Below are 13,210 nucleotides of genomic sequence, written 5' to 3'. Positions count from 1 at the left end.
TTCTGGTGAGTCTCATCCCACACATTGTCCCCAAAACATGCCCCTCTCATACTTTCGCAGGCTTCTGAGGTCTCTCCGTGAACTACTTCCGTGGCTCCCTAGCGGGTCTCCCTGCCTGTGTGCTCTCCCTCCTTCACTTATCTTAAGGATTGCCGTTGGATAAATCTCCCCAAGCACAGCTCTGGCGTGTAACCTCCTGCTCAGAACTCCTCAGTGGTTCCTGCTACCTCCCCAAGAGAGTCCAGAGAGCTGGACGGAGCCCCCTCAGCTCGCCCTAGCCACCTTTCAGACGGGACCTCTTCTTCCCTTTTCACACCTGGCTCTTCAGGCTCACTGTCCCGCCTGTGACTCCACACTCTCCCCCACTTTCCTGCTTCCATGCCTTTGTCCTTGCTGCCCCTATCTCCTTGCTCTCCTTTGCTCATTTTTCACCTATTTCCTGCTTCTCTTTTAAGGTGTGAGTCGGATGCAGTTTATTTCATGAATTCCTTTCCTAGACTGCCAAGTCATTGCTCCTTCCTCTGATTTCCATGAGAGTTCACGGGTACTCCTGGGTGATGATGAGTGATGGTGGTACTTGTAATCCCTTTGTACCTTTCACCCTCCACTGAGGACTCCTTGGGCAGGACAGCCTGAGACCGTGCAGCCATCTCAGGCAGCACAACGAGCTCTTAGAACATTGCGTAGTTAAATTTCCATTGGGTGGATGACTTAGGAGTTCATTCAGTTTATCAGAATTGACTATAACAGTTTAAAGTCTATGCCGGGGGGTGGCAAACTGCAGCCTTTGGGCCAAATCAGCCCGCTACCTGTTTTTGTGAATAAAGTTTTATTGCAATTCAAGCATACTGCAGCAGAGACTGAATGGTCCACAAAACCTAAAATAGTTACCAAACTGACCTTTTATAGAAGTTTATCTACCTCTGGACCATACCATTGTCCAGACTACTGAAGGATACAGTATCAGCTGTGGAAGGAAGTTAAGGAAACAATGTTTGCTTAAACTCTTAACCTCTTGCTTTTGACTTTCTGACATATCTATGTGGCTGCCATAGTTATGGTGCTAAGATATTTATTTTATTTAAAGTACAATTGATTTTGTAAGAATGCAGTCAAAGTAGATTTGCTCTTCAGTTTCTTGATATTAGCATAGGAATTTCTGGATAGAAGTTACATTGTCAGGTTTTATGTAATTAAAATCACTTCTAAAATGTTTTTGGTAATCTCAGTAAACATAATCAGCTGTGCCCCCAGAGTGAAGCTAACCTTAGAAACCCTCCTTTGGCCGGGCACGGTGGCTCACACCTGTAATCCTAGCACTCTGGGAGGCCGAGGCGGGTGGATCACTCGAGGTCAGGAGTTCGAGACCAGCCTGAGCAAGAGTGAGACCCCCCCCCACCCCCGTCTCTACTAAAAATAGAAAGAAATTATCTGGCCAACTAAATATATATATATACAAAAAATTAGCCGGGCATGGTGGCGCATGCCTGTAGTCCCAGCTACTAGGGAGGCTGAGGCAGTAGGATCGCTTGAGCCCAGGAGTCTGAGGTTGCTGTGAGCTAGGCTGATGCCACGGCATTTACTCTAGCCCGGGCAACAGAGCGGCCACAGAAGCAGCAGCAGCAGCAGCAGATGGTGCTGCCTTTGCTCATTCAGGTACTTTGCTCTGCAGATCTGGACAAGGCAGGTGATGCGTTGCCACGGTTTACAGGCAAAGTTTTGTGGACCCCCACATTAATAACATGTTGTCTTTTTCTTTTTTCTTTTTTAGAGGGACGCATGGTCATCCAGGATATTCCTGCTGTCACCAGCAGAGGGCATGTGGAGAACGCACCTGACCTGGTTTCAGACTCCACCTACTATAGCAGCTTTTACCAGCCGTCTCTGTTCCCTTACTACAACAATCTGTACAACTATCCACAGTACTCCATGGCCTTGGCTGCTGATTCCTCTTCTGGGGATGTGGGAATTCCCCTCGGAGGATCCCCTGTGAAGAATAGCCTTCGGAGCCTCCCATCACCGTATATGCCTGGCCAGGCAGGAAACCAGTGGCAGGTATGATACTACCAGAGAGTGAAGTGGATATGTGAAAACCACATGCACATATGCACACACACATGTGCACACAGGTGACGTACGCATACGTACACACATCTGTGCGTGCCCAGTGAAGCACACATATGTAGGCACAGTATGCAAAATGTGTAAAGGATTTTTACTTTGCTAGTAATGCCATTTAATCCTAGAGGTTGGCTGCAAGGAATTGTAAAGAAATATGCATATATTTATTTTGTTTTTCAAGCTTTATCTCCTTTTTTTCAATGTTATTTTGCACAAATACCCAGTTGGCCAGAGTCAGATTCAGAAATAGCTTGCCGGTTGAGACCCCACCTCCTCCAGCTTTGTCCACCACTTTTCTTGAGCAGTTTAAAAAATGCCGGGTGCAGCCTTCTAGGTGCCAGTAATCTTCGTGACGAATTTGCACCTTGGGAAGGAAAAGTGTTATAATGCGTATGTATGTTTGCGTGGAAGAAAGATAAGAAAAGGAATTAGGTTACTGTGAGCTGGACCTAATGTGGCTGCACTTTTAGCTGGGAATGGAGGTCAGTCTTTCATACTCTTAAGTATGTATTTTTAAAATAGTATGCAATCAGGAGCTTTTAATATTTGGGGTAAAACAAAGCATTTTGCTTTATCAGAAAAGGGCGTTTATCTAGAGCTGTTCTGCTTCCTCAGTTGTAGCCATTTCCATCATACCAGTATATTCGCAGCAGATTCAAGGCACCAAAAGCATTCAGAGGCTTCATTACCATGTTTACATTGTGGGAATGGGTACACCTGAGAGGTTAGACTCAACGCTTCCAAGCCCCCTTCCAGCTGAAAAATGTTATGATTTTGCTAAAACTGTTCTCATTTTGGATGCATTTACCATGCTTAGTCTTCCTCAGCTGGCATTTGATTCCAAGACAATGCAACATATTTATTTGGGAGTTTAGTGCTAGTGTTTGACCTTTCTTTCTTTTTTGTTTTCCCAGCTTTATTGAGGTGTAACTGATAAAAATTGTATGTATTTAAGGTATACAACGTGATGATTTGATATATATGTACCTTCTGTAATGAGTACCACAATCAAGCTAATTAACAAATACATCTGTCACCTCACATAGTACCGTTTTTGTGTGTGGTGATAACACTTAAGATCTAGCCTCTTTTATGATACAGTATTAACTATAGTCATCATTATGTACCTTAGATTCCCAGAACTTACTCATCTTAGAACTGAAAGTTTGTACCCTCTGATCAACATCTCCCCATTCCCCCACCCTCCAGCCCCTGCCAGCCACTGTTCTCTCTGATTGTGTGAGTTTGACTTTCTTAGAAATCCTTGACTTTCTTAAGCCCGCATCAAAAATGTGAACTGAAATTTTCCTCTGAGCCAGTCTTTTCCACTTTGCCTCTGCTTTTTAGGTGTGGGGAAGTTGTTAATAGTCAAGTTATCCCACTTTTTCTATTCTCTTGCTACCCTCAGGGATCTGACTTCTTGGGCTTATTAAAATATCAGTTTTAAACCCCCTGGCTTACAAATTTTCCAAAGTTTCCATACGTTTTATTTTTAGAGTCATACTTTTTTTGAAGGGAACTTAAAGTATGTTGGTATTAAAATTAATCTGGTGGCTCGCACCTTTAATCCCAGAATTTTGGGAGGCTGAGGCAGGAGGATTGCTTGAGGCCAGGAGTTCAAGACCAGCCTAGGCAACATAGGAAGACCTTGTCTCTACAAAAAATAAAAATATTTTAAAAATAATTTTTAAAAATAGAATTGAGAGGTGATAGGTATGTAAAGAAAATGTGATGATTTATGGAACTTTAAGCTGGGTCTCTTCATACCTGTGGATTTTGGGCTTTGGGCAGGATTGAGATCGACTGCTATTGGAGACTCTCTGCCCTTCAGGGAGAAAGAAGTATCTCACAGTTTTTAAAAAATGGCTTTATCCTGCAGACTCCTGGGAACCAGGGGCTGCTATTGGAGTGTCCTGCTTTTTGGGCTGCTTCTAGGCTTTGAGGATAAAGTAGCTGGGAGGGTCTGTGAACTTGTTGGCATAGGTGATAAAAGATGAGAAAGAAAAATCTAAGTATTTTTCTGAAAGAAAAGTAGCCAGCGCAGTATCAACTTTATAGCAGTCAGAAATCTGCTAAATTAATTGACCCTCCCATTTTGTCAAAACTTTTCAGATGGCAGATGATGCCTGACGTATTACTGTTTATTCTTGCTATACCTGGAAAACCTGGGAAAGGTATGGCAGGTCTTGGATTTCCCTGGACGTCTCTTACCAAGGTCCACCCTCCCAGGAACAGCCCAAGGAGACCGGCTTTCTTGAGCAGCACCATTGCTGGTCTTGGAGGGCTGCCTCAGCTGCCGTGCCCAGGAGAACTTCCCCTGGGGGCAAGTTCTGCTAAGAGAGAAGCTCAACTCAGATAGTGTCTACCTACTAACACTGTGGGCGGGGGGGAGGGGGGGGTATGTTGGCTAACTTTCTTAGTCCTGTGGGGGTTGTGCGGTTTTGATGCTTAGCCTCTTCCCTGAGACTCACTAGACTAGAGAGAGGCATCACTGGTTAGAGCCCTAGGAGAGACACTCAGGCATCATTTAATACATGAGTTTGTTTTCCCAGCGGCCTGGGCTTAAGCCGCTTTATTTCCTAGACAGTCACTGTCAGTGATATATCTCATATAACAAATTATTTGTCTCTCACTGTGGTTGACTCCCTTTCTTAGTAAAGAATAACATCAGAAATGAGAGCTATCGTAGACTGAGCAATTAATGCCGTAGGAGGCAAATGATACTGTCCTTTTTATAGGTGAGTACATTGAGTCTCAGAGGCTGACTTAGCCAGCGTCACACAACCACCAAGTGGGAGGGCCAGGGTTCAAGTCCGTTTCTGTCTGGCTCTAACGTGTGTGCCTCAACACTGCCTGGTTATCACCGGGTCTGCAGCAAACTCAGGGCTATGGAAACCGTGTCCCAGGCGCCCTCTGTGAGCTGACACCCCTGGGGAATGTGCAGAAAGTCTCTGCAGGTGAAGCTTAACTGTAGTATCAATTAAGTACCAATACTGAGGCTCTGTTTAGTTCTTTAGGGCTTGGAAATTCTTTTGTTTTCCATTGGGGATCTTCTTGTAACTCTGTTCTGATTTTCTGTCTTCACTTGTGGAGATGAGAAATACGCGGAAACTTCTACAACAGTGCTAATGCATGTGGCTGAGGATAGAGCCCTGATGCTTTCCTGAAATATGCAATCTCGGCATGTCTGCAGTGTGTGTGTGTGTGTGTGTGTGTGTGTGTGTGTGTGTGTGTGTGTGTGTGTGTAGCATAAAAAATGATCCTAACGGTTTGGATGAGGGGGCTCCATCATATAACCTCTCTGACATTTTATGAGTCTGTGGATTAATCTTGTAACCAAATGTGAACACAAGCTTGACTTACAGTTTTTTAGTCATGCCCACTAAAATTAGTTCTATTGGAATTAAAGTCTTAATTACAAGTACAAAAGGCAACATAGATGTAATCCATCAATTTGCAAAATGGACGGTAAAAATCAGTATAGTGCCTTTCAAAGCTGAAATGGACCTTAAAGAGTTCCAGTCCACCCCCATTCTGCTTCAGAGAAAACAAGTCCAGAGCTGAAGGGATTTGCCCAGCACCACAGCTAGCTGGTGACCGGGTGGATTAGGGGAACAACAGAGTATGCTTTAAGGAACATGGGTTCTGGCACTGGAAGATCCGTGTTCGAACTTGCAGTTTAACTCTAATCCTGAGCAAAATACTTAACTCTTTGAATCTCTGTTTTCTTCCCCATAAAGTGGGTGTAGTACTGTCTTCACTGAACTGTTGCATGAATACATAAAGCAGTGTGATAACTGAAGTGAGATGATGAGTGTATATGGGGGTTTATGTGTAAACCAGAAGTGCTATGCTGATATTAACTGCAATGAATTTATTTTGGTTATCATTATTGCTACTTAACCCCGCTTTCAAAAAATCTATTTAATTCTTCCCCATTTGTTCATATGTATTTTAGTTATCTACTTTGAATCCCCTTCATAACAAGCTAGGATATAAATAATTCACATTTTATTTATTGTTAAAAAACTGACACATGAATATGGACCAAGTATGAATGTATACGGAAAGATTTCTGTATCATTGGGGAAGAATTTGATCTATCTAGGAAATAAAACATAATGCATAAGGATTATAATGGTGGAAAATGTGTTCATTAAGAAATTGATGTTATAAAGAAATATTCACTAAATAGTGAAAAAAAACCTACAGATAATACTTTTAGCTAATGTTGACGGGAGAGGAACTGGAACACTCACTTTTTAACCAGAGTTGTTTATAGCGAAGGTGTCTGGAACAGGGATGTGGGGTGGGAGAGCCTTTTCCTAACCTTGCTCTTTCTGCTCTTCCTGGAAGGCAGCCTGACTCTGCTCTGTGGACAATGCCTTGCCCCTCCTGGTGGCAGCTTCCCAGGGGAGAGTAGGGTGGGGACTTTTCTAGCTCTTTATGGAAGATGCCCCACAGCTGCATCTGGAGAGCACCTGTGCTATTCTCTCCCGTGGTCTAAAACTGGCTCAACATCCAGGGCCAGAATCTGAGGCTGAGTCTCCTCCATCTACTTTCTTGCTGCTGTTGTTAAGACCTGGCTTTCCTCCTGACATTGTGAGTTGGAGCCAACTTTTTATAAGTTATCCTGCTAGGATACAAAATACTTGATTTGGGATACAAAAATCTTTTTTTCTCTCTTGATTCTGATCCACATATGCGTAGTATGACATTTTTTCTTCCAATCCGTGAACATGGAATATCTTTTTGTTTATTTATGTCTTTTTCACAGGGTCTCCGACTCTGTTGCCCGGGCTGCAGTGGGAGTGCAGTGGCCCCGCTATCATAGTCACTATAACCTTGAACTCTTGGGCTCAAGTGATCCTCCTGCCTAAGCCTCCTGAGTATTCATCAGTGTTATATGATTTTTAGTGTAGAGATCTTTCATCTCCTTGGTAAATTTATTCCTAAGTATTATTTTTGTAGCTATTGTAAATGGGATTGTCTTCTTGATATCTTTTTGAGATAGTTCACTATTAATGTGTAGGGATGGTATTGACTTTTATATACTGATTTTTGTGTCCTGTGGGATAACTGCTTTCTGATCTATATTAGAATGAAGAAAGAAAAGATTCAAATAATTATTCAAAAAAATTAAAAGAAAAAGTTAAAAGAAAAGAATCAAAAAGATTTGTATCAGAAATAAGAAAGGAATCAAGACCTCCTTTCTGATTCCTAGGAAAAAACCTGACTCTAATGGAAATCATCATAACTTTTTTAAACTAGAATTCTTAGAAATGAGTACAGAAAGGGTATTGGATTATTTGCATAAAGAATCCATTGACTCTGTTGTACAGTTGAGACTTACTGCAAGTCTCCCTATAAAATCAAGTGAGCCACAGTTACCAAACACCTACTAAGTGCAAAACCTGATTAAAAAAAATACACAATCTCCTTGTCAACATTCCAGAATCCCAAGGTTCTTTTGTCTAAATGCCCTGCACGCTCAGAGCTGCTTTAATCGCTTTTGGTCTGTCTCCAGCCTGTGGAGATTTGTGGCCCAATCATAGATTCCTGTCCTGTTGTGAAACAGGAATAACATTTGTGACACTGGAACAAACTCAGGATGAATGGCTGGTTCCGCTGACCAGCAGCTCAATTTCACTTCTGCATTTAATTGCCTGCAAAAGCTGTTTATTGCCTTGTGCACTCCTCCACGGCAACATTATCTCTTAAATAAACATGTTGTACCAGGTTGACAAGGGAGAGGTGCATATCAAGTGAGCAGAAATAAATATGGGAGGACTCTGAGCTGTACCTAGGATCTCTTTTCAGTCCCTCTCGCAAGCGCCCTGTTGATTGCTTTTGCGAAGCTTGTGCCACCAGATATATAGACTTACATTCCAGCCATAGTTACGGTGTGGTCTAATGACAATGTTAGTGATTTCATTCCTTCTGGGCTATTTTGGTCTCCATGATGTGTTTCATGATATGATTGCCCATTGGCAATTATGCACCTCGTTGGAATGTATTCATATGTTAAATTAACATGCATGGAGGGCCTACTATTTGCTAAGGATTGACTACTGAATAAAACAGACAAAAACTGAGAAAAGCAAGTCTTGAGAGAAGGTTGCTATTATCACGTAGAAAAGGAGAAAGGAAGTTGGGGATCACCTAAGTAGTAGTCCTGTGTTTGAAACTGAGGGACAGGTAGGAAGGAAACCACCTTCTGCTGTCTGAGGCTTGGAGCACAGAAAGATGCACTTTCTTGTGAGCACTCTTGGGATGGCGCTCTAGTACCTTCTGCCTGCAGGGGCCAGAGGGTTGGACAGGGCACCCGGAAAAGCCACTGCCTTTTCACTGCTTACATGCCAGTCTGCCAGTGTAATGAGCTACCAGACAGGACCTTGTATTCACACTGCCTCCTCTTTTTTTGTTTTTGTTTTTTTTTTAAAGAGACAGGGTGTCGCTTTGTTGCCCAGGCTGGAGTGCCCTGGCACAATGATAGCTCACTGTAACCTTGAACTGTTGGGCTCAGGTGCTCCTCCTGCCTCAGCCTTCTGATTATTCAGGACTACAGATACCAGCTAATGTTTAAAATTTTTTATAGATTCTAGGTCTCACCATGTTGCCCAGTCTGGTCTTGAACTCCTGGTCTGAAGTGATCCTCCCCACTTGGCCTCCCAAAGTGTTGAGATTACAGGCGTGATTACATACTCATGTATGTATATATTCATCCCCTCCTCCCCGCTTCTTTGAACTTTTTTTAAAAAAATAAAAGGATGATCCTGTTAGATCATGGGATTTTTTTTGTTTTTGCAAATGCTGTTACTCAGTAATATAAAAAGTTGGCACCCACTATCTCCCACCTCCTATGCTCCCCCTTCTTTTGTTTTTTTTTTTTGAGATGGGACTTTCTATGTTGCCCAGGCTGGAGTACCATAACTATTCACAGCTGTAATCATAGCACACTACAGCCCTGAACTCCTGGGCTCAAGCCATCCTCCTGCCTTAGCCTCCCAAGTATCTGGGACCAGAGATCTGTACCACTGTGCCTGCCTCCCCCATCTTCTTTTTTATGGCAGCCCTGTGAACACCCTCATGATAGTCCAGCATCTTGGGGGACTCCTTCACAATGCACCCCAAGTAGGTCTTGCCATCTGGTACACAGTGAGGATGTAATGATTGGGCCTGCCAGGTCAGTAGGCCAGCCTTAGAGAATTTTCTGTTTAAAGAAACTCAACTCTAAAGTCATGGTAGACCATAGAAAGTTGAAAGCCAGTGACATGGAAGGTGTGAGGGTCTAGGAGGCGGGGGGCATTCCATTGCCTCTACTGAAAACTTGCTCTTAAATTGCCCATCGTGTGTTAGCCATGCCTATAATGTTCTCGTCCGAAACATAATTCCTCATTAGTTCCTCTCTTTTAAAGAGAAATAATAAACTCAATTATCTTGAGCCTTTACAACATATTCTTACTCCTGCAGGGAGAAAAGCTTCCATCCCCCAGATGGCCCTGCAGGGAGCAGCACAGTAGTCTTTGGGCCATCCTGTCACTGCTCCCAAGCCTTGCAGCCTGGATGAGTACAGTCCTGGCTTTCTGTTTTCACACTGTCACTTTACCTACATGCGCCTTCGCTAAGGAATTGCTATGTTGTCTCATTTTAGCTGATGACAAGTGATGATCCCAACAGTCATCTGATTTTTATTACACCTTTCCTTTAAGGAATTGCTGTTTTGTTTCACAGATGATGAAAGCTTAATGACTTGCACGCTTTCGGTCTCTCAGTGAAGGCAGCTGTTGTAAGAATTGGTGCCTGTGATGACAGTGTTTTTGGTGGCTCTGTGTGTGGAACCACAGCTCAGCAAGGGTGGTGGTGGGCATTTTAGATGCTGAACCCAGACAGATGGTAAGACATGGGCTGAGGAAGATCTTCAGTAGTGCACGGTGGAGACATTTTTGCGGAGTATTTTGGTTAAAAACATGTGGATTCCAGAAGAAATTAAAACTGGCCTCTGGAAACCTGAGGCACTAGGGAACAGGCAGCTCTGACTCAGAGTATATCTAGAAGGAGCTCAGCCCTGGACAAGCGTAAGGGCTTATTTTCTCAGCCTGGTTGAAGTGGTCCAGTGGCATCCCAGGAAATCCAGATAGAGTGTAACCTGAGCTTTTCAGGAACCACTGGGGGACTTGCGTAAATCTTGGGCTGTCCTACAGATTAATCTCCATTCTTACATGAGTTCAATTTGATCTGGACTGAGTTGGAAACCCTCATAAGGTGTTGATGTACCCCAGAGACTACTCCACAATTGAATTGGAGGCAGAAGTATATTATCAGTCTTTTGCGAGTTTGTTACATTACCTATTCTCTGACACAAAGCATCAGGTTAGTAAATAATACAGTCCTTTCGGGATTCTATAATCCCCTTGGAAATTAGATAATTAGATCACAATTTTTGAAAGCTTTAAGATTCAATTTGGTTGGGCTAGTAGCCAAAATCGTATCCATTTATGTTTACCCTTTTAGCTTACTTTTTTCCTGTTAAGTAGATGTGAATATGATATAAAATTAGTTGCTTTTCAGAATGTTTAAGTACATGGATAAGTGATTCTCAAATTTCTTGGGAGTCCATATTTCTGTGTTCTGTTAAATGTTCCTCATTATTTGAATAAACATGAAAATCAAAGGAATTCATAACAGACAGGTTTGCCCTGTTTTTTAAATACCATATTAGAAATATGATAGAAAAATAAAAAGAATAGGGTTACAAAAACATTGCCACCATGTTAGAGTGTGCATAAGATACTCCCTCATTCACGCATTCGTTGATCATTCTTACGCAGTGCTGCTCTGTGCCCGCACTGGGCTAGACTCTCAAGTACTGGCTCACAGGGGAGTAGCTAAGGAAGAAGAAACAAAGGACACAGATAATTCTGTTATCACTATTGCAATCAGAGTTTGGGGGTTTCCTGGGAGAGCTGTGATGCCTTATGGAAAGATGGGCCCTGTGCGTAGCATTCCAAAAGGCAGGGTGGAGAGAAGTATTTTATCACTGCTATTGTTGAGAATTGCCATGTGTGGTGATAATTAAAAGCAGATTGACTTAGTGGGCTTTGTTTTCTAAAAATTCTCTGCAGAGAATGAGCCCTCCTACTACTGCCTGTATCCAGGATGGGTTGCTTTCAGTGCTCCCTCCTTGGCGTACCATTAGCCTTGTGGCATTACCATAGAGCTGCACAGCCTCCTGGGAAGGGGTTCATAAGTAGATTGAGAAACAGGGGGAAAGGTATTATATTCTTTTATTTGTTTTACACTTTTTAAAAAAAAATCACATTCCTTCTCATAAACATTGTTTTTTGGCAATTTTCACTTATTACTAACTAATTCTGGGAGAAGGAAGGCAGATCTCATAATTCCATGTTTTGAGCATTCATATAAAACCAAAATATGTGAAGGCATGAATTTCTCTCCCTCCTTCCTGTGCGTGTGTGCTGGTGTCAGTGTTGGATTGTGAGTTGGTTTTTCAACTTTTTTTAAATTTGAAAAGAAGAAAAATTTCAGAGAATGGACTTTTCTTTCAAGTATTAAACAAAATATTTATATATGAATTCACACTTAATGGGTACAATGCACAGTATCTGGGGGGTGGACACACTTACAACTTTGACTCAAACGGTATAAAAGTAATTTATGTAATCAAAATGTTTGTACCCCCGTAATATTCTGAAATAAAAAAGTTTATGTACTTAAAATAATATTTGAAATATGTAATGGGATGGGTTTTCTTGTATGAGAGTTACATTTGGTAGCAAACCCAGAAGAGGAGTGCTTGAGTGTGACCACTCACCCTCCCATTGATGGCCCTCGAAAAACACAGTGGTCCCAGGAGGGAAGGGGACGGTGCCAGCAAGAGTATTGTTGAGCAGCCTTATCGTGCTGGACGCTTGGTATCTCATGCCCTTTCATCCTTAAACACCGCCGTGTCAGGGAGTGTTAGTGCCCTTTAGTGGGTGAGGAAACTGAACCTTAGATGAAGTAACTTGCCAGTACCACACTGGGGGTGCTGAAGTGTGAACTGGGTCTGCGTGACTGCGTAGGTCACATTATTCCCGTGATCTCTCTTGTATAACACCTTGCAATTCTGGAGAAGCACTAAGCATGCTGGCTCTCAAGCATGGTTCTATGTCTTCGCGGACACATACACACACTTTACGGGTAACATGTTGCTTTTAGTCATTCTTGTGTCGTTTTGATTACTTAGAGGTAGACTCTCTCCGTCATGGTCTTAGAGTGGGAAGGGCCTTTTCATGCCACCCGCAAGTTGGGTGTGTCCATCAGAGGTCACCAGCCTGTGTTCAGATCTTGAATACCAGTTTGGGTAAAGTATGTGAGTGTGCGCATGTGCTTACACTTAGAAGGTGGCCTCAGACAGTCTCACCTTGCCCTTCCGACAGGCTATCGTGTTCAGCGCTCGTAAGATACCCTTCACACTGCTGATTTATGCTAAAAGTATCCTAATGTTTCTGACAGCTCATGTGTGACATGAATATAATCCATATTTCTTAGTGCAGCTAATCCAAGTAGCTTATTTCCCTATATTGCTGATGGGGCTATATCTCTTGATGTCACAGCCGTGGAGATTGTGATGGTAACATATTGTTTCTGGGTCACTAGTTTTGTCTAAAACAGTAGGTTGGAACAGAGTAGCAAAGGTTAATTACATTTGTCCATCATGGTGGGAACAGATATGGGTGCCTCTGATATTTCTGGTTAGAAGATCAAAGTTCCTGAATATGCGGTTATGGACTTCTTTTCTCATTTTCAAACTATCAAAAAAAAAGTTTCTCATTTGCTTTAGAAGCAGAGAGACATGAAGAGTTGTTAAAAGCTAAAGGCAGCGAGTTGGTCTTTATAGTAAGCATGTATCTTTATTTAAAACTGGAAAGCTGGCTTGATTTAATAGAGAAATACCATGAGCTTCTGAGGTGACTTGCTTTGACTCTTGCCTTCCCAGTTAATCCCTTGTGAGCAGAACCAGGTTATCTGATCTCTCTGAGCAGTTTCTTCCTGTGTTAATGATTATTAAATTATGAGGACTAAA

At 42.5% G+C, this 13,210-nt stretch overlaps 1 protein-coding gene across 1 annotated transcript in view; it reads left to right on the top strand.

Moving 5' to 3' along the window:
• The window catches only part of DMRT1 (doublesex and mab-3 related transcription factor 1), a 103,658-nt gene that overhangs the window by 38,394 nt on the left and 52,054 nt on the right, over nucleotides 1-13,210 (top strand). Inside the window, exon 3 of the mRNA XM_045562292.1 lies at nucleotides 1,772-2,055. Coding sequence (XP_045418248.1) covers nucleotides 1,772-2,055 — 284 coding nt within the window. The remainder of the gene's footprint in view (nucleotides 1-1,771; nucleotides 2,056-13,210) is intronic.

This window comes from Lemur catta, chromosome 10 (genome assembly GCF_020740605.2).
Source record: "Lemur catta isolate mLemCat1 chromosome 10, mLemCat1.pri, whole genome shotgun sequence".
NCBI classification, from domain to species: domain Eukaryota; kingdom Metazoa; phylum Chordata; class Mammalia; order Primates; family Lemuridae; genus Lemur; species Lemur catta.
The sequence above is the reverse complement of the archived record's forward strand: the minus strand, read 5'-3'. Positions and strand labels throughout refer to the sequence as shown.